A 24,836-nucleotide genomic window follows, 5' to 3' on the forward strand; every position below is an offset into this window, starting at 1 on the left:
ATCTGATCTGTTACCCCAGGTACTCATTAGGATCCAGTTGAGATTTCATACCCTGTTTGTGCAGATGTTCTTGAAGCAACAGCACGACATTACTGCCGATCGCTACCCACTCGAAGTACCGTCAGATTTACCTAACAACTTCTACGTACGGGTCGCGGAGGATGGAGGGCAGCCCACGGTGCCGTTTGCTGAGGTGGATGGTCTTGGCACCACCAGACAGCCTCACCTTTACGTAGATCTTCCCCTCGACCGGGCGACAGTTCCGCCTCCCAAAGACTCTATTTCGATTCCTACCTTGGAACGTCCAAGACGTATTGAACGGATGTCTAAGCTACTGGCAGGTTGACTTCACTGTACAAATATTTAAATATAAATTCGCTCCGCTTTGTATCTGAGTGTGCTGCTTGATCCTCAACTTCGTTAACTCTAAGATCATTATTGTCATCAGTGATACTTGATTATAGTCCAGTTATACATTTATCAAATCGTTGAGAAGGATTGGAAAATTTGAGTTGACAATAAATATGTACTATATTTATACAGATGGAGCCTTTGGTATTATTAAATGTAGCGAACATATTTTGAGAGATAGAAATACTATAAACATTATAGAAATAAACATAATTCTCCCTTATTAAACCTTTTGTCTACGGATAGATGAAAAAGCTCGTTAACCCTTCCGTTGTCTTCATTTCCAGTATACGCTCTATGCCTTCTTGACATAGGGTTGGAAATGCGAATCATTTTGACCCGAAGACTACAGGAGGGTTAAACAATCTACCATCAGAAGACACAGGGTTAACTTTGGACAGATTGAACTAAATTATTATTACTCAAATTATCTAATAGTCGGAAAATGAGGTAGCGAATGGTATACCTGAATAATTGAAAATGGCACGGCTCTAGAAGGCACGATCATTAAAATAATTACTCTATTTAGGCTAAATACGCAACTTCTGCGTCTAAATTTTGAAGAACATCGCGAAAAAAGATACTAAATAAAAATTCTAGCCAATAGTCTATAGCAATAGTTTAATGTGACATTCTGCTAAGATATTCACTTATAGCGTTTCGGCTTAATCAGGATATTTTTATTGAGGCAATGACATGATTATCAAAGAATAGTCAGGGTTTGACGTGCAACAGTATTCGTTTTAATACAAGCACTGCCATGTGGCAAGAGATCAAATCAATCGTCAGCTGAAGTCATTCTATGTCAAGGCGCAATCAAAGAGACGGAAGAAGATGCCAATCTTCGTCTGTTAATCTTTGAAAATCAGTCAAGTCACACAATTTCTGAAGTTAAACGCACGAGAAGGAAATTTGATGAGCAAAACTCGAGACGACAATTAAAGTGCGGAAATTGAGACCATTCTCCCTTGGAGGGCTCTGACGTGTTTGTTCTAGAATAAACTATGGTTTTCTAGTGTAGGTCGTGAAATCCTTTATTTTAAGATCACCGGAAAAAAAACCTGTAATAGCTGCCGAAAGTGACGATTTTTCCTTCTTTGCAATATGTGAGGCTCCTATGATCACTAGGTGCCCTCAGCCATCGGGTCTGTATACGCCCAAAACCACACCATGACATCATTGACTTGTACACTTGTTATGTCGAGAATTGTACATCAGATCCTAGCAGAGAACAATACCAATGAGGACTACCTTTCAACCGACCACACCTGCTAACAAGTTTGTGAACGTAACCACTCTAAACTGAAAAAGACTTCTAGTTACAGCAGAATTGTGCACGAGTGAAGAGAATAAATCGTTGCGAACAACATGAGAACAATCATATAGTCGAGGGTTAACAGGGTTAAAACATGAAAAATATTACAATGATAGCTCAAGTTTTCGTTCGTTTCTTGCTGTGAGATCAAAGGACCACGAGGCCCAAAAAACTTACACTAAACACCAACAATGCCCCCGTTTAATAATAATAAAATGCATTTCAATTCTGCTTGCTTCGTTCAGCTCCCGCACTATGAAGACTCGATGAGAAAGAGCACATCGTTCATCCACTAGCACATGAAATGCATGGCAAGCAAGCAATTTGTGACATGTAGCCTATTAAGAGTGTTAAATAATCAAGAAATTTCACAAAAATATTAGTTTCATTGTAGAATTACTTTGACTAAAAAACTGAGCACGTTTTAAAGGCAAGATCGTACTTTCCATCATCACGAGAAATGTTCAACAGTACTACACGTGACCAGGAGAACGACAGGCCAGTGTAGTTATTGTATCGCTTATTGTTGGTGTCCAGCGCTCGAGAGAGTTATAAATTGAATTTAGCAATTAAAATAAATTAATGAAATAATATGCAGTAAGCAGCCCGAAGGGGACAAAATATGTCTTGAAACATTAGAGTTTTTTATCATAATGATTAGATCAATTATTTGGTAAATTTGTGCAGTTATCAGAGCAAAAACCATATGTGGCTCTTAAAATGACTATTTGCAAGCATAGCTCAAACCAGCAAAATTCTTCATAACCTCATGATTGGCAAGAAATAACAATATTTATCAATTTGTACCGTGATGAAACTGAATTAAAAAGAGACGAGAGATGTCAGGACTGGAAGCAAGGCGGCGTCAGTCAGAAGCAACAGGAGACGGTGGTGGTGGACAGTAACGTCTGTCAGTACGGACGGCAGACAGAGGCCCTAGTAATAGGAGCTCAGTGTCGGGCTGGATTGCAGGTCTACGGAGAGGCTCGGAAGGATCCAAGAGTCTGGTAGCAGGACTGCCTCGGTCGCTGGTTGCTAGCGGGGTTGGTGGTGGGGGATCAGGTTCAGAGTCCCAGTAATACTCAGTGTGAGGCAAGGATGAGAAGGAGCAATACTGAGTGTTGGGGGAGTTGGGATGGTGGTGGTGGTGCGTGTGGTAGTGATGGCTGCGGTGCTGGTCATTGGTGTTGGTGTCGGACGAGTAACATGGGGTGGAAGTAAAGATGGTCGTGGAATTGAGATCAGAATCGTCACACACGTCAGTGGAGCAAGGGGTGGGTGGCGGTGGTCGGTTTCTGGTCTTGTAGTGTCGATATGAATGTTCAGCGGCCAGTGGTAGCACGACGGGATGACCACCGCGATGCCCCATGGACGACAAGTTCGAGGACGAGCTCTGCTGCAAGGGATGGTAGCAACTGCCGTGACAGTAAGGCACCGCGGGCGTGCGTGTCGTGGGGGTGGGTGGGGGGTTGAGCGTCTCTTTGGGGTAGTGCGACGTGGAAGACGACGATGATGAGAAGTGAGATCCCCCAACAGCAGGCGTGAGGGAGAACATCTCGCACGCTCCAAGAGGCTGCGCACCTCGGCAGGCTCCACCGTTGAGATGTGCAGCACACGCAGCGCTGCCACAACTGCTATTCAGGCACCCGCTGCTGCTGTCGGGCAATAGACGCTGCTGACAGCTGCTGCTGCTGCCCAAGCCACAGCTGCCCACGCACCCCGTCAGATAACGAGAACCCTTCCTGCCCTGGTTGCTCCCCAGCTGTATTTGTGGCTGTCCTTTCAAATTGCCGGATGCAGACGCCAACATTAGCGCGTCTTCTATAGGCGGCCGACGTCTGTAACAAACACGAATAACTGACATAGAAAGACTGACATCTAAATGCTTCCGTGTCATACTTATTGCTGTCTAGACAGCCTCAAAGAAATTGCAAGCACTATAAACAACAAACGCTTCTGTAGTGATAAAAACAATTGTTGCACATTCTATGCAGTCGCATCATAAAAATAAATGAACAATTCCCAACAAGAAACAAAAGTAAAAAATACCAAGTTTAATAAGCATTTAGTAGAAGTCTCCGTCAAGACCTCCTGTCTCTTCTTTCGAAAGCTCCAAGTCACAAGTCTAGAGCATCAAAGTAAATAAAATGACTGAAGAAATCTTGCATTTATGACAGCCTCAGAAAGAGAGATGTACCTATAATAAACGAAGAACGCGGCCAGGCAGAGGAGGACGACAATGCACACGATGACCCACACGATCGGTGCCGTCTTATTAGTCGTCCCCGGGGGCGTGAACCGATCGGTGAACTGCGGAGGAGAGGCGCACCCGAGACCTGAAGGATGTCACGACCGCTTGTTTGCTAAACTTGATCTCTTATTTCACAACAGTTTTATTATATCCTTCGAACAATAGTTTGAGCCGTTTGCAACACTTACTATTTACCAACTTGTTTGCAACGCGCTACGAGATTATTTCACTTGCTCAACAAAAGCTAACCCAGTGAGACCAAGCAAATATCAAACATTGAAATGAGTACAAGAAATGCATAAGAGAGGTGGTACCACAGCCAGCGAGGGACTCACCTAAACACGAGCTGCACTGTAACTCATCCCATCCGTTTTCGCAATGAGATGCGTTGTCACACCTAAAAAAATGTTTAACTAGAATGTTAATAAGTCAAAGCAAGAGTAGGAGAAAAAAGCATACCTATACAGATGTAACCCTTTTTTACATTCATCTTCAGATGCATTCAACGATAAATTATAGTGTATCTTGTTCAACACGAATTACGCAGCTGGAATTTTGAAATGTTCAACAAAATGTTTTATTTAGAAAATTATCATGTAAAGAAATCGTAAATAAATTACTTTAAAAATAAAAGCGGCACTAACTTCTCAGGTTCAGCAGCGAAATACTTTTCAGATCATTTACCTAGGTCCTAGGAGATGATAAACAGTGGCAAAGAATCTGTTAGCAGCAGCTGTAAGTTGACCGCAATAGACCAACATCGACTTACCTGTAACGAAGTGGCACACAAGTAAGATTCAAGTTAGTGCAGGGGAAATGTTCGCGGCTACAAGGCTGGCAGTGCCAACCACTGTCGTCAACGGCCTCGCCGTGCACACAGCCACACGAGCCCAGAGGGACTCGTGATGAGCTGTGAGCTGAATGACCTGGGACCAACGAAAGGCTTGGAGTATAACCGCCTGGCTGGCTCATACCATTTAGGCTTCCAGCATAATGCATTCTGCCAGATGTGATATCGAGATTATTTTTTAAAGAATCGTAAGGTATTCGTTTGGTTAGGTCTTCTCCAAGTGTGCCAGTAGAGGCAGCAGCGTACGGATCGTAAACATCGTCTGAGTGCTGCAACAGTAGCCGCGATTTGCTTGCTCCACGGAGCGCTTGTTGCTGATCCGAAACTCGTGCATCAGCCGTGTGTGAAGATGGATCAATTTGAGCATCCCGACTTGAAAACCGGCGCATGGGTTGTTGTGTATCCACAGGCGGTCGCCAAGAAGTTGAGGCCGAACTGTCGAAATTTGAGCGAAAGCGGTCATCAGAGACTCCTCCTGCCCTGTCATCCTCGCTCGCCATCAGGCACAGCTGACTACACTGGTTGCCGCTGTTGCTCAAGCACGGGTGATGCCGTGACGTCTGAAAGCCTCACAGAGTATTAGTTTCCTTTATAATACAAACAATTTTATTTTGAGTTAATATAATGCTGACATTGCTCTCTTAACTTTACAGAATGCTAGGTTTCATCCAGTACAGAGTATCACCGATTTATACTAACAATTTACACCTAGAGAACATCATATCAGCTATCGTCGTGCCTGACAAAATAGGAGCACCGAGGAAGATGCTGAATAACTCAATGGTTCACCTGATGGGTGTCTATTGAGGTTATGTCCACGAGCTGACTGAGTCTGCCCAACACTGTGTTGGCAGTGGCGTTGGGACGCGTCTTCAAGCCCCTGCGGATGGCGTTAGCTCCTTCGTCCACCCAGTACAGCCATTCACCGAGAACTGAGATCGCAACCACGCGCTCAAGGTCGCCAGATACCAAGACGCGTCTGTGCAAGCGTGAATGCTTTGTAATGCATTGAAAATGCACAGAGTACAAGTATGGTGAAACAAATTGGTTACATATATCAATGTGCAAAGTTGTTCTGTCTCACTACTCAAGTCAGAGATGAATAGAGTGTGGGAATTACTGTAACTATGCACGCACCTATTGCTGCCATCCATTTCGACGCTCTCCACCCTGTTTGGCCTGACATCGTACCAGAAGAGTCTGGGCAGTGGGCTACCTCGAACAGGAAGCGACTCGTCAACCGCAAGGGCAGTAGGTTCATTGAGTCCGTCCGTGACGATTATTGAGCGCAATGATCCGTCCAGTCGACACGTCTCTATGTGGGCTGATCGAGCCATGTTCACGAAGAACAGACGACGGAGGGATGAGTGCACCGCAATAGAACGTGGCTTGTCGTCTGCAAGTCCCACCACTGTACCAAGGACCTACACAATCAAAGGTGGATGGTTAGGCTTCATCATTGCTTGGCTTATACACGATCTAGCTCTAGCAGAACCAAGTATTACAACTTCCTTTAGCATATGATCGACGTTTTTTCGCAAATTTCAACTTTAAAGGGTGCATCATAAATTGACGCAAATTTATCAGACAAGTCCACGATAAGTTTGTACAAACTGATCATAACGAACAAGTTTAACTTATCACGAAGATTCGTTTAAAATTTCATCTATATACTAATTCAGAAATTCATCAAAGCATTCAATCCAGAAACTGTTGAGAACTTCTAACTGTTTCACAATTGTTTCGTTACTAAAAATTGTACGAATTTAGCAATTTGTAATATGAAATTTGTTACCGAATACAGGAAATGTCTGTCTTTGGTAATGCTCTGGCGCGTGACGTTGATAACGTCCTGCTTGGCGCAGGAATAGAAGAGCAGACCGGTGACGTGGTCAAGCGATATGGAGTATGGGTGAGCGGTAGCACCAGGGTTGTCAACTACAACCTGTACAGAAACAAGAGAATTTCAAGAATGGTTGCAATATTGGTCGTTAAAAATGTCAAATGAATCACTGGTCAAATGAATGTTGTGTATTAAGTTAAAGTTAACATTATAATGTCGACTGTCACTTGACATGATCCGTATTATTCAGAGAGCATTTATAACCACTAACTTACATTTCAAGTTAATAGAAAAATTTTCATTAATTTTAAATTTTATGGTCTTGATGTTTAGACATTGTGCGCTTGCCGTAAAATATCAACAAATTTTTAATTCACTAATAACAGCAAAGACGAGACGCATAGAGACTTTAACTGTAAACTCCACGCACTTGTTTCTTGTTGACGTACTCCTGAGAAGCCAAAATCTTCTTATTCCTGGAATCAAGCCAGTAGACGGTATCGGTGGTCGAGTCGTAAGCCACTGCACCAACGCTGCGCACCTAAGACAGGGTGAGCAAGGAACGTCTTAGTGAAAATAGGTCTTGGCAAGATAATAATTTCTTCCTCAATACTCATGAGACATAATGAAACCAAAATTTTGGATTGCTCCACTTTGTTATTAAAAGGTAATGATAACTGTGAGATTTATTGTCTCAAAATAATGGCTGAAAGTTTCTTTCAAGGACCTACCAATCGACGGCACCAAGTCACATTTTAGAAGCATAATAGAAACCAAAAGATTTAGTGAGCAAAAATGTTGAGATGTTTACCCCGCGCAGTGCTAACTGCACCGTAGGACACTCGTCCGACTGAGACGTCGGCACTGAGACGTCCGACTGAGAAGGAGGCACGTCCAGCAACCTGCTGATGCTGCCGCTCTGGCCGAATATCAAGAACGAGGTCGGGGCTGCAACAAGAGCATGAGTTGAAGTCATAAAATAGCAGAATTAACCGTTCAAAGCGTCGTCTAACTGCATAACTTAGCAGCGTTACAATGGTACCTAGTGCAGGTAATAAGTACATATTTATACATATGCAGTGCGACAAGGTTTAAAAAATTAGCTTTGATTGCAATGCAGCGTACATTTTAAAAGAAGTCCAAAACTTGGAATTATAATAATATTTTTCTTTATTCATAAGAATAAATAAATTAATTTCGAATTTTGAGCCGCTACTCACGCAGACAAGAGTTGCGGTTAGCATCAAACGTGTAATGCGTAGGGCAGAAACAAGGACTAGGCGCTGGGTCTTTCATCTCGGGAATTTCGAAAGCCGTCATGGACCGAGACTGCAGGGAGGCCGGTATGCTTCGCTTCAGCTTTGAAACTCGAGGTATAGTCGGCCAGATCAGATTGTCTGAAGAACTACTGACATTATCGGACGACAATTCATATCTTCCATTCCTCATATCTTCAGAGAACCGCAGACTTTTCTCTGATAAGCTCGACGACTGCATTGTCTTATCATTGTCATCTTGTATGAAAGAATGACGATCGTTGCGTCGCGGTCGTTTGTAAGGAACCAGCGGCGGCGGCAGGCAAAGGTGGGAGCAGTTGACGCCAGTGTCAGGCAGGCAGGAACTTACAGGCGTGTTTTGAACGGCCGCCGCAATCACGTCGTACGGTTCGGCAATTGAAAATACCAGATCCGTGACGTTCAGGCCACTCTAGGTGATCGAAATGTTACGCTCTTATATTATAATTTTCTCAAACAATGAATACTGTAATTATGTAAACTGTAACTGTACTATAAACTAAACAATGAATGAATGAACTTGCGTAAGCACAAAGTAAAGAAAACGCCGTGTTCACTGGGCATTCAAAACACAAACTCGATAAATTAGCAAGCAAAACATAGACGAAAAAAAAACATTTTATGTGAAATCGTTCCAGGAATGTACGTAATCACGAGAAAATTAATATAGTAATTTATAAATTTTGGAATAGAATATCATGATGATACAGCGAAAAATTATTTCTGCGACCTCAATTGTAAATTCAATGTAATTACACGCATTGGCTTCTCATTTTGAAAATATGATCTCAACATTCCTTTAAACATGAAATCTAAGAAGCACAAGGTTAGATTATCAAACTGGTATTCATGTCTCCTTATCAATTTCAATCTTGATAATTCCATGAGAAAAACTAGTATGAGGTTGATGATCTGAATAATTAACTGCTATATGTAAACAAAGCCGTTAATAATCACCATAACAACTTGACGCTGCTGGCCCGTAGCGGCGCTGGCGGCGAGCAGCGTGTAGGCGTGCGAGGCGCGCTGTGCCCAGTACACGCGCCCGCCCCACACGCCCACTCCTGTACACCCCGACACATCCGACACCAGAACCTGTACATGCAACACAAATGTTTATTATACACTCCCGATACCAGAACCTGCACACGCAACACAAATGTTTATTATACACTCCCGATACCAGAACCTGCACACGCAACACAAATGTTTATTACAAACCTCAATTTTAAAGTACACAGTGTCTGCACGCCGCCAAATCATCAACTGTACGATGCAAGTGATCAACAATCCGCAACCATTTGACAATCCAGTTACAATCCCCTCATTAATTGTGAGCTCTTTGTCTCGGCAGAATATTTGCTTGTGCCGCGGGTGACGAAACTTCTAATACGGCATTCTGCACTGACGAACATCAATTTTCGTCATCACCTCTTCATTTTAAAGACTGGGATTTTATAATCTCAATAGTGGTATGAGGGAAACTTAACGTTATCACTAAATAGTTTTACATTTAAAAGTAAGCTTTGAAAAGCTAGGTAGACTAATGAGTATTATACGCACCCTTCTGTCACTGCCGTCAGTGAGGCTCGTCTCTATTTTGCCGCGTTCGGCGTCACTCCAGTAGAGGCGAGTGACGTCCAACTGCGATGGTGGTTCTCTCGCTCTGTACGGAAATTAAAAAATTTTAATCTTCTAATGCAAAAGATGGATTCAGAACGGAAAGTACAACTATAGTACAGTCAATTTATTTAGGTACAGGAAGACTCTTACGTAAAAAGTCATTTTTACATAGTGTCTGTGTAATTACCCTTTTTGGCTTATTTTAAACAAAACTTAGATTTAGTTTTGAATAATTTTAAATAGTTTCAAATTTCCGGGTCATGGTCTCATTACTTGCTCTGTGCCTTGTGTAGTTTGGGTGACGCCTGGGGTACTAATAATTCGCCTGGATAATTCTGGTGGACATAAGCTGGGAATAACACGCCAAGCAGAGTAATAATATGAAGATCTATTGAAAGAAGCAGCAAATATGGGAAAATGTGTCACTTTGCGGGCTGCAGTGGTGATGGGGTCAAACAAGGTAGTCCATGAGCGAGAGGGAACAGGGGAGTGGAAGGAGCAGGAGAGAGAGAGGGGAGGGGCGGGAGGATAGAGGGACAGGCGGGAAGAGAGGGGCAGGAGGAGGGCGAGAAGCATGAGGGGCGCGATGGTGACCTGCTGACGGTGAGGGCAACGTTGTTGCCGAGGCCGGTGATGATCTCGCGCACATCTGACCCGTCAAGCCCCGACCTCTTGATCACGCCAGAGGAGCTGCCGAGCTCGGACCTGCACGCGCCAGGGCAGAGGTCAAACAATTATATAATCTTAAATGTAATAGAACACAGGCACGTGAGCATCCCGACTAACCTGTATAAATAAAAACTAAAGGCATTAGACCGGTTAATATTTGTGTTATTGTACAGTATACATATTATAATTGCACAATTGTAAAATTTGCAAACTGGTGAGGCTGCGGCAACGAACGCTAGATAGTTGTAAGGCTGCAAGTATTTTTTATCAATAAAATAATGGAGAATAATATTAAAATCCATGAGGTGTAAACCTCATAATTAAATAGTTATGATACGATGAGAGCTGGTGTAGCGAAATGTACCAATAGAGCGCGCGGCCGGCGGCGTCGATGGTGATGCTGGAAGGGTTGTGCAGATGTCGCCACAGCAGAACTCGTCGCGATGATCCATCCAGGCGAGACACTTCCAGCCTGCACACATAACAAGTAATTACAATAAAAATAAACGACATGAGCATCAACTCTTTTTCCTCCATCAACAATAAGTACTTTTTCTTCTTTCAATGTTTAAGAAGTTTGTAACAAAATTTGAGTAGTTCATGAAAGGGCCAAGCAAAAGGATGCAAGTGACAGTATTGACGTTTAGATGAAGACAAATAATGGAAGTTGTCGAAGGAACCTCCGCCAGTGGCAGTTATGTGACACTTTTATGACAGAATATTCGACAATATTTTGAACATGTATAGTTGGGTCCTCTTAAAAAACACCTTTGATTTCGGATGAAAAAAGTTTAAAAGTTTTTAAATTTCGAAGTGGTGAGTAAAATCATTAAAATTTGTGCAGAGAAGCAAATAGCGAATTCAATATAGCTATCAATTAGGGAATATTAATTTACATAACTATAACAACTATTCGAAATAACAATTTCCTGTGATTCCATATCAAATAATTGATAAATTGATACTAAAACTAACGCAACTAATTATACTTTTATATCTTTATAATAAACAACCAATTGAACATGCCAGCATTAACAGCATAATTTGACTATACTGCTACAGTGCAAGCTCTGATAACTCACCTATTTAGTAACATGTCAATCCAGTATAGGTTCCTATTTAAGGCGTCCACAGCGACGGCTTTGGGCAGCATGAGGCCGTACTTGGCGACGACGACGCTGTCGCTGCCGTCCAGCCTGGCCCTGCTGATGAGCTTGCTTCGTGGGTCCGTGCGGTACACTGTCCCAGAAACTGGGTCGTATGCCACGCTCCTGAACATAGAAATAACATTATTGAACACAGTATGACGATTAAATAATGATGAATATGTTGAAAAAGTCAAACGTGGTAATGTTGAAGATAAGAGTTTAGTTGATCCGATGTGCACAACTGAAGGCAGCACTTCACAGCACTGCAAAGGCAGAGCCGTTAATATGGCTTGACGTTTAGCAAACGAAATCAATAATTTCAAGTAATCATGATGAAGAATGAGAAAGATCGTAACAAAAAGCTCCTTAAAATGTAAAAAAATGCATAAATAGTAATTCCTGATTATCATAAAAAGCGTGGAAAAAAGTATCGTTCACTGAAAGACGTGAGGCAAAAAAAAGCATAACTTCAATCTCGAAATTAACCCGAGAAAAAACACGACATCCGACAAAATTTAAGGGATCCAGTGACAGAATTATATTAAAGCGCGCAAGGCTGACAAAATATGGCACAATTTAAGAAACTCACAACAATTTCGGGTGGCTTGCAAAAAAATCTGTTATTCTCAGACCAAATTCTACATTGTTCTCCCAAACCAGCTAATTATGGGCATGTTAGTCACAGGCGCAAAACTCGCGACGGCATCTCGCCTGCAAGTTTATGAACAATTGGTGAAGAGGCCTAGCCTCACCCGCAGGCGGAGAAAGGCGTCAGAGGCAGAGGCTGGGAGCGGTAGGGGGCGCTGAGACTGAGGCGATGGACGCCTCCGCCTTTGCTGCCACAGTAGAGCAGGAACGCGCCTCCTGACGGCGGCCGAGGAAGGCAGGTATGTCCGTCGCTGCTCAGCTCCAAGTCTGACCACAGTTACAGCTTAAGTTCATAATTTATTCAATTATTATTAATAACAAATGTGATTATCGAGCCGTTGATAAGAGCGCCAGCTCGGCTCAGTGACAATCTAAGAGAACTTCTCTATTAGTTTTGAGTACATGTGATGTGTGCTTATGATTAATTACTAGATGAAGTGAAAAATGGAAAGTTAAAAAAAAAATAATTTAATATCAAAGGGAATTTAACATCAGTGATTTGGCGAGTTTACCAGACTATTAAAGCTTCAGTTACTAATTGAAATAAGAATAAAAGGTGCATAATACGCACTGAAGTTGACGTCAGTGTCCAACGAAATTCCCAACATAACTATCGTCAACTAAGGAAGTGTCAGATGCGCTAGTTTTTGGGTGTAAAAATCGCGAGTTTTAATCATTCTTAGCGAGGTACACTCGAAATAATCGTAAAAAAGCCCCAGCACTCACTGGAGGGACACCGGCAGGTGTATCCCCCGGGGGCGGTAGCGGAGTGGAAGCAGAGGTGCGAGCACCCAGCCTTGTTGTCCGCGCACGGCGCGCTGGTGCTGCTGCTGCTGGTGATGCTGGTACCGGTGCTGGTGCTGCTGCTAGTGCTGGTACCGGTGCTGCTGCCCGCTGTGGAGCGGTCTTCACCGGTAGGCAATGCTTGCTCCCGCTGCACCGCCTTGATATCGAAAATGCCTGCAACATTACGCAGCAGCTCATGCGAGTTGCTCCCTGAAAAAAATTTCTGTTTTGAGTGAATCAAGATCTGACTTACTAATACCTTTATTTGTACACTTCCACCTACATAAACCAATAATGCCTGACGCACTTAAATAACACTTGAAAATTCACGTATCACATGTTGAATAATTAGTCGTACAGAGTGGAAATGGATTTAAATCACGTAACATTAACTTAAATTTAACAATGTTTGACGTAAATGACTCAGGAGTAATTCAACAATGAAACTCACGTAGGTATCTTACATGATCGTTTGACTTCACATCAGAATGAACAAATCATAGTTTACTCGCTGAAACTGGATGATTGTCGCCTACTCTTCAACAGACTTAGAAGGCTAAAAACATTCGTAACATTTAATTTAAAAAGACTCATAAAACAGCATTAAACATTTGTGAATTAAACATTTAATGCGCTGTCCCAAAAACATACATCTGATTTCAACTTCGGATCACAAATCCTAGAAGTAAAAGAAACGCTGAGCACTAAATATAAGCTGGAAGACTCGATAGTTCCGTACCATCAACTCTAACGCTGCCCACGCTTCTCTGGCTTGAATCAACCCAATAAAGAACGTCGTGCAGCAGAGTGAGGGAGGAGAAGCGATGCGCACCTTCTCCCAGGACGGTACGTCGCATACTGCCGTCCAGGCGGGAGCACTGCAACAGTGATCATATTTGCTTCAAGGGACAGAAAGAGTTGTTTTTCAAGCGCAGAAATGGAAGATTTAATGAGATACATCATTTTTAGAGTTCCGGTAACTAAATTTCAAACATGTATTCAACTTGATTTGATCAATGTGATGGATTTGTACAATCAAAATACCAGTCACTAGTTTAATTCAATCAATACCAACTCAATGCCACATTTTACTCGATGGAACGTGCTCGATTTCTTGGTGCATTAACTTCATTGAGTTAGCTTGGCTCGTTAAGAGTTTCGAATAATTGAGTTAACCTCAATCACTTAGGGCTTAACTTTTTGAAGTTTACCGCCACCACTTATTTCTTTCGAATAGCTGAGTCAACCACGATCACTCGGTTGCTTCAATTAATTGCGTTAACCTCTATCTTGTTGGTATTTCCATCGGCCCAGTAGAGGTACGAGTCGTCCACAGCCAAGGCGTTGGGCCAGATGATGTCCTCGGTTACGATGGCCGTCCTGCCGCCGCCGTCTAGGTCAGAGCGCTCGATCTTAGGCTCGTCGCCCCAGTCCGTCCATAGCAGCAGAGAGTGCGATGCGTGGACGATGATGGCCCGTGGACGCTCCAAGTACGTCCACACAATGGCCTGGGTATGATAAATTATTGTTGATTGGCTTCGTGGAAGGTATCGTTTACTTTACTATCATAACTAGTAACAAGTACTTTGAAAAAATTGAGTTATTCAAAGAATTTTGAACATTCAGCTCATCTTCAAACAAATGTTCCCTCGACTGAAATTTATTTTCATAACATACACCCAAAGTGAAAAATTTTTCATGATTAACCGAAATCATTCACCTTCATCATACACGTGAGGTGTATAAAAGCTGATTAAACCTAAGCTGAGGAACTGAGGCCAACAAACACTAACTAAGTAATGCAGGTATCAGAAAACTGCAACGATTTTAAATCAATTCCTCTGGAAACTGATCACGTTTCTACCGCACAGAGGAAAATACCGAAGAAGCAATAAAAGATCGATGAACTAAATAGCAAATTACTGGCAGAATGTGTCGCAGTAAAGCAGGGCAAGTAACAGATACATAAATGCGTAGACCTATCAATGAAATCAGCTAATTTACAGCGTCTGATTTAATCAGTGGCTTAGAAAAAATGTTCTATATTTCCTGACAGGACATTCAACTGAAAGTACCATTCGTGCCGAGCCGTCCATGGAGGCAGCGAAAATGCAGCGTCTGTTTTCGTCAGTCCAGTAGAAATTGCGACCGCGGGTGTCAAGAGCGAAACCTGGAGAGCTGGAGACGTTGGTCATCACCGTGCGCGTGGTGAGGGCTCCCGTGCTGCTATTGCGGCGCGTGGCTCTCACTGCTGCGTTCTGCTCAACACGAAAATATTTTATTTTGTTTCCAAATTCCAAGCACCCGTGTTACTCCGAGGTTAATTGGGCAAGATAACCCTTCTTTAGAAACAGAAAGCAGAATGAAAATGCTTTGACCATTTGTTTCGCTACGAAATGCTTACAGTGATATTGTAAAACGCAAGAAGAATAATACATCCGCGATAACAATTAGCCCGTCAATTGACAGTTAAGATACCAGCCTTTGTCTCAGTGCAGGATCTACATCATTCTATGAGTTCTTTTCCTCACCTCGCTATCCACCCAAAGAATTTCTTGCTCAGCAGGATCGTAGTCAATGCTCGTGGCTGCTTTTTTTGTAGCATTGTAGGTACCGAGAGGATCCAGAGGCAAAACCCAGTGTTGTGCAGTGTCAAGACTGACGGTGTAGAGGCCAGTGGCTCTAGCAAGCAATAGGTAAGTTGAGGGACCGTCATTGCAGGTGAATGCGTCCTTCAAGGTAACTCCTGTTGGGCATGCGCACTGCGCCCTAGCACGACTTAAACATATTGGAGCACTTTGGTCTGTAGACCCAGGATCGTCTTCTAATACACTGATGTTGTTGGAATTTGGAGACTGATGCTCATGAGACACCAGACCCACGGATGTTAAAAGGCACATATGGGAGCAAGGCACACCGGTGCAAGGAGAAAAAATTTCCTCTTCTTTTCCAGCGCAAGATGAAGATGTGGAATTGCAATTATAAATTCTTTGAAGATCCTCTTCATACACGCGAACATACTTAGTAGACTTTGTTTTGCTGACGGTCCGAGAAGGGTTGCAGACACCCTATTATGTTTAGAAAAAAACATAACATTACACATGAATAAAAACTGCTGCAATTGACAAACTTTGCAGCTAAAAATACAGTATTCCAAAACGAATGCATAATTTCAAACACAATCATTGGCAGTGATGAAAAATGATTAACATACACTGCACTTTCATTAGCAGCAAAAACAAATTTAAGTTTAAAAATATACACAAAAAATGTGCCTTTACAAAAAAAAGAAAAATATGAGTAGGTTACCTTTCTTCCTATCGAGCACGAGTGAATGAGCTGAGTTTCCCAGTCGGTCCAGAAAAGTGTTCCTTGGTAAAGACTGAGAGCAAAAGGATGTTGCAAGCCTGAACCCAGAATCTGAAACAAAAATGAACAGACTTACTTACAAACATTCATGGTTCACAGAATTACAAATATTCACGGGTCCAAATGTAATTACTAAAAAAATCATTCTACGATTAAAAAACTTATTAAAATCAACAGAATATAGAACTCGGTAAGAACTTCTACTCGGTATAAACTTGAATATTGAGTTCACCAAATGAATTTAAATGAGATAAAGCAATACTTCCTGTATACAGAGTAAAATTCTGAAAAGGATCTGCAAAACAGTACAAAAATTTTGGTCCTAATGCTTCACATTTTCTGTGGAGAATAATGTAAGGAATCTGAATGCATTACAGTAAGTTTATTTAACGTTTTTCATGAGTCATACATCGTCATCCATTGGTAACTTTAAAACAGTAAATGTAGGTTTAGGTATCTGTTATCATTCTCACTGTTCTTCGATTGAGACCATCAAAGGAAATGGCCTCAATGGCTGGTTTATCTTTGCTGGCATCGGCCCAGTAGACCAAGCATTGCTCTGTGTCAAGAGTAAGGCCATTGGGCCATACAATATTGCGTGACACGAGAGTGCGACGAACCAGCGAGTCTTTCTCACTGTAATTTTCGTCACTACCAGACATGCTGGCGACTTCAATACGAGCTGCCTTCTCACCAATGCTCCAAAACAGCAAGCTGCACAATACATCAAATTTTAATAATTAAATGCTTTGCTTTTTCCTTCAATATAAATATATTGCATCAAAATACTTGAAAAGTTCTAAAAAAACGCATTCAACAAATTTCTTGAGTATGACACTATTCCATGAGTTATAAGATGAAGTAAGAACACCAATTCAAACCATTTCATGAAACTAATAATTCTCGCCAACATTTTCTAAATGTTTAATAATGAAATTATAACTTCTATAAATTACTAAATTTTTAATCATGTAATCTTGATCTCACCCATTGAGTGGAGCTACACAAATAGCATTGATGTGTGCCAAGTCCTGCCAGTAGAGGATGCGCCGGTGGTGTGGAGGCTGGAGTGCAACAACTTCCACTTGCTCCCTCTTACTGTCAGCCCAGTATACTACATTGCTCACCCAGTCCACTGCAATACCTTCAGGTCCTGCTACCTCTTGCACAAACAATGTTCTCTGCAAGAGTATATCGAAATTTCATTGCAAATATTAACAAGGGTTTCAGTTATAGAAAACTAGAAAATCCTATCAAACAGATCATAGATTATGGCCACCACTAAACATTAGTACATATAAAATGCAGTAATATTTAGACATTGGTAGTCACTGATAATACACAAAGAGATCAATAATTAAGAAATATTATTCACAAATTAGGAAATTGCCAAACTAATTAGCACAAACAGAATCAAAAAAGATTGAGAATAACCACAAGCTGATACAAATAAAAAGTCTCTAATATTTCCATTTATTTTTAAAGCACAAAAAAGTAAAATGATTTATGCCCAAAATATGATGATTCAAGTAGTGATTTAATTAAAGCCAAGTTGTTTGAAAACAGTAAATGGATTAGTTCGAGTACATAAATGAGCAGCAACATACAAGAGGCTCAGAAGTGGTTTGCTGAACACACTGTAGAGTTTGCTGGAGCACATCAGTCCAACAGATGAGTTTCTTGTTGAAGTGATAGTCCAAATACACATGGGCCTCAGGCTCAATAAACTGCTCAGGATATAGTTTACATTAGTCATGGAGAAAATTAAGCTCATCACTAATCTGGAGAGCCTAATATATATGAATGGGAGATGGCCTATAATACAGGGATACTATATGGAGAGCTACAAATAAGTTATAAGAGAACTAAAATTAATATTACATCATGCAAGTGTTTTAATGGACAATAAATTTCATTGCGATGGATAAAAATACATACAGTATACGGTATGGTAATGATGAAAATAAAAGGTATCAAAAAGTCATAGTATTTCAAATAAATGAATGATATCATGTGTAAATTGCACTAATTATATGAAAATAATTACCTATATAATCATATAGATAAGCAATGTACTAGTAAATTTACCTACATTAGTACATATACATTACAGTATAAATTTTGTCATGCAGTAGTATTTTTAAGAGTAGAAATTAGATGGGATTGAAAAGTATATTCAAACATATATGACATTGAATTTGAAGAAGAAAATTTACCTAAGAGCAGTAAATTCAACGAAAAATTCAAATACATTTATATATATACCATATATATATATATAGATACAAATTAATCATTACACTAACCTTTGAAATAGGAGAGTTGAGAGGCTGGCCATCTGGTTTTTCTGCATCAACAACACGAACATCTCTTGTTGTTGATATCAAAAGCAAGGGATGACCTGAAAAGTTAATATTAAAACATGAGCCACATTTGGATGATAAGCCAAATAACTTACAGTGGGGGGAAATAAATATTTGTACACTTGAAAAATTGTATTTTAATGTATGTAAGTACACAAACTTAACAGGAAAAGTGATTTAAATTATGTATAGAGACGCATAGTATTCAAAAATACTATCAAAAGAAATTAAATCTCAATGCAACAAAAAAACCATGCAACATGTTCACTTTTCGGGTGAAAAAAGTATTCATACAAAACAATAAATCCGCATTATTTTAATTTAATACTTGGTTGAATACCCTTTATTCAGCTCAACAGATACCAGTCTATTTCTATACGTTTCGACCAATGATTTGCAGATGCTGACTGGTATTTTATACCATTCTTCTTGGCACACCACCTTAAGATTCTCAATGTTTGTTGGGGACCTTTTCTTAATTTGAATCTTCAAATACCGCCACAAATTTTCAATCGGATTTAAGTCCGGCGANNNCTCTAGAACAATCAGAAGTGGGCTAATTATCGTTGTCAATGTTAACAACAAACAAACAAATAAACAAACAAACAAACAAACGCGAAGCTAAGCTAAGAAAAACGTGTTAAAAACAAACAAATAAACAAACAAACAAACAAACAAACGCGAAGCTAAGCTAAGAAAAACGTGTTAAAAACATGTTAAAAAGGAACATTCAAGTGGCTAGCAATCTTCCTATATCTTTCTCCTTCCTTCCAACGAGATAGAATTAGTTGTTTTGGGGAACTTGTTAGTTCTTTACCTTTAGCCATTTTTGAGAACTTTTTGTACTACGGGCAGTTGCAGAATGATCTGGTAGTTGCAAAATACGTTAACTATGGTTACTGATTACATTACTGGAACATGCTACATGTTTCTAGTACATTCTGGAATGTTCTGGTGTGAAATATTAGTCAAAAGTTGTTTTGTACGAATACTTTTTTGACCCGAAGAAGTTAATGTGTTGCATTAATTTTTGTTGCATTGAGATTTAATTTCTATTGATGCTATTTTTGAATACAATGCGCCTCTATACATAATATAAATCACTTCTCCTGTTCAGTTTGTATACTTACATACATTAAAATACGATTTTTCAAGTGTACGAATATTTATTTCCCCCCACTGTATATCTCATGATTGTGACTCAATTTACTGGAGAGTGTAAATCAATACCAAGATATTATAAAACTAACTTAATTCTAATTTCTGTGTCACTGCAAATTTATTCGAATGAAATCTTGATCATTTGTGAATCTATTAAATTGATCTAAAAAAATGTTAACAAGAGAACAGTTTCCATAAAAAATTCTTAAATGGCTTGCTAAATACAATGGCAACAAAAGAAGTTAACCCTTGAATAGATAAACGTAGAAATAATCAAATATTAAAATTAAAAATTATAATATTATTACACTATTATAGTCAAATTAAGTGTATTAAAATTCACATGTATTTTTATGCCAATTGCTGCCAATACTAACAGCTGCTGCTAGATGCAGTTGTGTGATTATGAATCCTCACAATCTGCCTATACATATGAACAATGCTGGTGATTATGAATCCTCACCATACATATGAACACTGTGGCCAACAGCTGCAGCAGGCAGTAGCTGTGGCTGTGCAATGATGCCATTGTATCCTTTCACAACATGGGCAGGAGATTGGTTTCTAAAAGCCCATTTTGGATATGAACATTTTTTATTCATAATGAGCAATTTTTTAGGCCACAAACTCATTTAACAATTGGCATTCACATAAAATGCCAAATCTCTCATTTTACTTTTAATAATATAAGTTCTTTGTGTTATTTTTTTTTCAATGAAGCTATAGTTATAATGCAGTCTGTTATGACAGCAACTACAAAATCAACTGAATGTTTAGGGTGTAGGCATTAGGGTGGATATGTAGGCTGGAGTTTTGGCAGGAACATGATCAGCTAACTGGAAAATTTGGCTGAAGCCACTCATGAGAGAGACAAAAATGCTAATGCTCATGGTTAATTTTACCCGTTACCATGTCTCTTGAATAATTTCTCATGTAGGTAATAATTAAGAAATTATTTTGGGAAATCACCCACAAATTCGTTGTCAATGTTAACAACAAACAAACAAACAAACAAACAAACAAATAAACAAACAAACAAACAAACGCGAAGCTAAGCTAAGAAAAACGTGTTAATAATGTAACTTTAGAAGGATTTAGATGCCTGTTAATGAACTCTGCAGATGGCTTAGGCTGCAAAAATTGCTACCATTTGTGCAGGATGCACAAAATAATTAATTATTTAAAATCTAATTCCACTGCACAATCAAAATAGTGAAATCCATGCAAATTTCAAAGCATGAAGCCAGAAAAATTAGCCGAATGTGTGAAAGAACAGTTGCTACTGTACCGTAAAATGGGGTTACTTTGACCGGCGTGGTAACTTTGACCACTTTTCGTTTTTTTAACAAAAACCCCAAAAACTCAAAAACGATTTGACATAGAAAAATTTTGTCAATGGCCATGAAAGGCCTAATACTGAGGCTATGTAACACAATAGAAAGATTTAAAAGTTTGCATATCTAATAGGTTAAAAAATTAATAATGTGACCCATGAAAAAGAGCTATTCTTTAAAGCCTGTCGGAGTACCCCCTCCAATTTTTTAATTTTTTGGTAAAAAAACTCCAGGTTTTGATGCATTGTAGTAAAACTCTTCTAGTTACATATGCAAAAGACAAATTTTAGGAAAGTGTCATAGTTTGCAAATGGGGGGCGCCGCCCCTCAATGGGGGAACTTTGACCACCTAATGGCAGCCGTGACGGGGTAACATTGACCAGCTTGGAAATTAAGTTAAAATTATCATTGGTACCTATATAACATATTTTATGTTTGATACACCTATTAATGTTTTTTCTTTATGTTTCAGACTCTACAGAGTCTTATATATGGTAATTTTAACTTAATTTCCAAACCGTGTTTCAGACTCTACAGAGTCTTATATATGGTAATTTTAACTTAATTTCCAAACCGGTCAATGTTACCCTGTCATGACTGCCATTAGGTGGTCATATTTCACCAATTGGGGGGTGGCGCCCCCCATTTGCAAACTATGACACTTTCCTAAAATTTGTCTTTTGCATATGTAACTAGAAGAGTTCTACTACAATGCACCACAACCTGGAGTTATTTGGAGTTATTTTACCAAAAAATAAAATAGATTTTACCACCCGGTCAAAGAAACCCCAAGAGCTGGGGTAACAAAGACCATCACTTTTTTTTAAATTACATCAAAACTATGAGAAGCAGGAGCCAGCAATTTATGGTGAGTAAAGCTAAAGTATAGACCTGTATTTTGCATGTTTAAATCTAAGTTTAACTTATCTAGTAAAAAAATGGCATCATTTTGAAAAAAAAATGGTCAAAGTTACCCCATTTTACGGTACCAGGAGAAAGGTTCATGCTCATTGCCTATCATATTGCACAGTCTGTGAGTGAATACCTACCACAGAGCCCCAACTCACTGAATATGAGAGGGTGCATAATCAACAATAAGACATTCATTTGCAATTAAATAAATAGTTTGTTCAGATGTGTTTTTTTCCTGCAGTAAATAGGAACGTGTTGGGAACTTGGGTTTTGCTCTCAAGACTCAAGCCTGTCATGGATCATTGCTGTGCTTGTGCTGTCAGGGTTGGAAAAGTCCTAATTTTGTCTGAAATATCACAGCTCTCACATCATATAATTTCAGTAGTTATAAAATCTCGCGGCTCGAATGTCATAAATTATTGTTCGATTGAAAAATCGCGGTTTGCACTTCGCAAACATGTCATTTCATAAAATTTTCAACTTGCGCAATCCACATTGCTATACCGTTCCTGTCAAAATATCTTGCAGAAAAAACAAACATTGTAATGTAAACAAATCAACTTAACGTTTTGTTGAAGATTGTGCATAGTTGCGGTCATGTCAAAGCGGTCAGACTGCACTAACACGTGCTCAACTTACAGTAAAGACAAATTTTATTGTTGCAGTTTGACTGTTTTAGGGTAAAATTAGAGATTTGGGATAATATGTGCATGGACTCTGTAAATAAATTTGCGCCTTGTAAATGGCTTTTCATGGCCGAGATATGGAATTCACGGCTTGGTGAAATGGAATCACAGCGCGAAAAAATGGAATCAAAGCTGGCAAATCCATAAAACCACGACTCGAAAAATTCAGTCGCGACTTGCCAAGTAGATATATTCCATGCCAGTGTGCTGTTATGTGTCCGTCTCATCAAAACTTCATTTCAATTTTCAAACATTTCTGCATCAAAACCAAGGATTAATTCATCAAGCTTGCGTGTCTGCATTATAGGAGGTGCCAAGGCGGCAACTGTTGCTTGCAGAGTGTCATTCTCAGTGGAAAAAGCTATGACAAATCCATTTTACCAAGGCAATTTATGTAAGATTTTTTTCCATGTTTATGATTGGGGCAATGCAAATAATAATCTTTATTAGACTGAAAAGAGATGTTAATCATCTAAATATTGATTCTTGCCTTCTTGGAAACAGTAATTCTGTGAGAATGTTCAAGATCTTTCATGAAATATGTGCATCTGCTTTCCTGTGTAATTTCATAAGAATTGTTACTTATCGTATGTGGTATGCCTGTTCATTACCAGTACCTTAAATTTCCAGTTGGGGTTATAAATTACCAAACCATAGAAGTTCAAATTCTATAGAATAAGACATTTGCAAGCTAGGATTGAAATTTAGAGCCAGAATCAAATAACATGACAATTGAGCATTAGATGATTCATGATTGGAGCCTTATCATTTTATGCTCACCAAAATGCTGCAGTGCTTGCTTGAGTCATAATATTTAAAAAATTTGATATTTCTAATTTGTGTTTCATTAAGGTAATCAACTAAAATATAAACAAAAAATTATTCCTACAGGCTGAAATTATTAATGATTAATCATAAAGTTAAGTAGTATAGCATCTTTTACTTCAAGATTGTGAACTTTACTGCAACATAGCAGTCTGAGCTGTCATACTGTTATTACTTATTAGTGTTATAGCATAGCAAGGCAAGAAAGTTGAAGCAAGTCAGGCAATTAAATCTAATTTGATTACCTAAAATTAAAAACTGAAAGGGAAATCTCTTAGAAACTTTATTTCACAACACTCACGGGACTCACCTGAGAGTTTACTAAGAAGTTCTGTTAATAACACCACTAGCACAAGTATAGTCTTTACCATGTTGATTATTCATCATCACGCTCGAAAAATTATTTACAAATGTAATTAAGAATAAATGATTCTTTTGCAGACGTTACTGCTTCTTAGGCAGAAACGGTTATAGAGTTGGAGCAAAACAAGGACGTCAAGGAGTGAACTAAGAGGACACTCTTCACACTACGAAGTCATGGTAAACACTGATCATTTAGCGGTCCGGCCTCACTCCGGCGGACGGCACGGTTGATGTCAGTCATGTTCCGTATCACGATTAGCGAGATACATTTAACAAAATCAAATGAATAATGTCGAGTAATCAACACATAAAACATTGAAAATAAATAGATATTCAATGTTGTACGTATAATTGCTTAAAAAAATTGTTTGAACCATTATTGTTTTGCCATTATTTGGTAATTGCTGTAGACGTTGTTTGCGAATTTCCATAGATGTGTTAAAAAGAGACTGGGCGTAAAATTCGTAAAATTTGCGGCCTACGGCTAACTCCCCGCTTTTTTTTACTCGGGTTGTGTTTGAAATTCAGAGGGTTGAAGATTTCTATCGTTCTATACAAGCGCTTAGCGTTTTACAGTTTTTTTTATACTCTTCAAAATCTGCAACTGCAAATTCGAGAAATTATAATTTTCTTATATATTCAGTATGTTAATTTCCATGATCGTTTTCTGATTTGCTTTTTCTAAGAAACATTCTAACGATTAAAAAAAACGCATTTTACTTATAATTTAAAAAAGATATATACTGCATTCAGTAAATAATAGCAAATCGAACAGAATACAAGCATCGATTTATGCTTCCACAATCAAATAATTGGTTGGAACTTTGCTCAAATAGCGATGCACTTTCTACCCTCGTGCAGAATGTATGTAACTTTTGAACAAAATGACCCATTCATTTTCTGAGTGTACAAGCAAAATTTGCACGTTCGATGAGCTCATTTTAATCCCATTTGTGCATATTTATTAACAATCTCGCCACGATT

At 39.4% G+C, this 24,836-nt stretch overlaps 2 protein-coding genes across 8 annotated transcripts in view; one reads left to right on the top strand and one right to left on the bottom strand.

Annotated features, from left to right (window-relative positions):
* Window positions 1–390, top strand: part of LOC108683084 — a 29,575-nt gene extending 29,185 nt beyond the window's left edge. For all 7 annotated transcript variants that reach the window (XM_047883053.1, XM_047883054.1, XM_047883052.1 and 4 more), the window contains exon 5: window positions 65–390. In XM_047883053.1, the coding sequence (XP_047739009.1) occupies window positions 65–346 (282 nt within the window). In that variant the 3' untranslated portion in view covers window positions 347–390. The remainder of the gene's footprint in view (window positions 1–64) is intronic.
* A 122-nt stretch (window positions 391–512) lies between these two features.
* Window positions 513–24,022, bottom strand: LOC108683080 (low-density lipoprotein receptor-related protein 5). The gene is made up of 27 exons (XM_047883050.1): window positions 23,800–24,022; window positions 18,515–18,609; window positions 17,816–17,935; window positions 17,196–17,389; window positions 16,682–16,922; window positions 16,149–16,259; window positions 15,371–15,907; window positions 14,915–15,097; window positions 14,123–14,347; window positions 13,579–13,717; window positions 12,780–13,049; window positions 12,158–12,320; window positions 11,340–11,528; window positions 10,622–10,729; window positions 10,183–10,293; window positions 9,529–9,631; window positions 8,923–9,060; window positions 7,891–8,377; window positions 7,482–7,618; window positions 7,101–7,211; window positions 6,623–6,772; window positions 5,965–6,251; window positions 5,617–5,806; window positions 4,747–5,387; window positions 4,313–4,374; window positions 3,924–4,062; window positions 513–3,564 (listed from the first exon to the last, which is right to left on the bottom strand). Exons 1-27 carry the CDS (start codon window positions 23,858–23,860, stop codon window positions 2,592–2,594), a joined length of 6,165 nt encoding a protein of 2,054 aa, XP_047739006.1. The 5' UTR covers window positions 23,861–24,022; the 3' UTR covers window positions 513–2,591.
* Window positions 24,023–24,836: the final 814 nt, after the last annotated feature.

Source organism: Hyalella azteca, unplaced genomic scaffold (genome assembly GCF_000764305.2).
Source record: "Hyalella azteca isolate HAZT.00-mixed unplaced genomic scaffold, Hazt_2.0.2 contig11898, whole genome shotgun sequence".
In the NCBI taxonomy this organism is placed as follows: Eukaryota; Metazoa; Arthropoda; class Malacostraca; order Amphipoda; family Hyalellidae; genus Hyalella; species Hyalella azteca.